The sequence below is a fragment of the Nestor notabilis genome, unplaced genomic scaffold, assembly GCF_000696875.1.
Source record: "Nestor notabilis isolate BGI_N333 unplaced genomic scaffold, ASM69687v1 scaffold22248, whole genome shotgun sequence".
NCBI lineage: Eukaryota > Metazoa > Chordata > Aves > Psittaciformes > Psittacidae > Nestor > Nestor notabilis.
In genome coordinates this window covers 312-827 of record NW_009941765.1, presented here as the reverse complement: position 1 = coordinate 827, position 516 = coordinate 312, and the positions used below count along the sequence as shown (strand labels likewise).

General features: G+C 63.8%; 1 protein-coding gene across 1 annotated transcript in view; it reads left to right on the top strand.

The window, feature by feature from the left end:
* The window catches only part of LOC104410798 (slit homolog 1 protein-like), a gene marked incomplete at both ends in the record, with an annotated part of 13,742 nt that overhangs the window by 12,920 nt on the left and 306 nt on the right, over window positions 1–516 (top strand). The window contains 2 exon segments of the mRNA XM_010021058.1: window positions 25–262; window positions 351–479. Coding sequence (XP_010019360.1) covers window positions 25–262; window positions 351–479 — 367 coding nt within the window.

Genomic DNA, 516 nt, shown 5'->3' with positions numbered 1-516 from the left:
TCAGCAGCACCCTCGGCCCCACAGCGGCCAGCTCTGCGAGATGCCACCCCATGCCGCCAGTCAGCCCAGCCTCTGCGAGCGAGCTGAGTGCCAGAACGGGGCTCTGTGTGTGGAGCGGGGTGCCCGTGCTCTCTGCCAGTGCCTGCCTGGCTTCGGCGGCCCCAAGTGTGAGAAGCTGCTGAGTGTCAACTTTGTGGACCGCGACACATACCTGCAGTTCACTGACCTGCAGGACTGGCCCCGGGCCAATATCACCCTGCAGGTGAGGGCTGGGGGGGCATGGGGACATCGAGGGGGTGGCATTGGGGGTGCTGCCCCAGGGATGTGGGCTCCCACCTCTCCCCTGCCAGGTATCCACAGCAGAAGGCAATGGCATCCTGCTGTACAATGGAGACAGCGACCACATGGCTGTGGAGCTATACCAGGGACACGTCAGGGTCAGCTATGACCCTGGCACCCACCCCAGCTCAGCCATCTACAGGTATTTGCCATCCCTTCCCCATTCACTGGGGACCA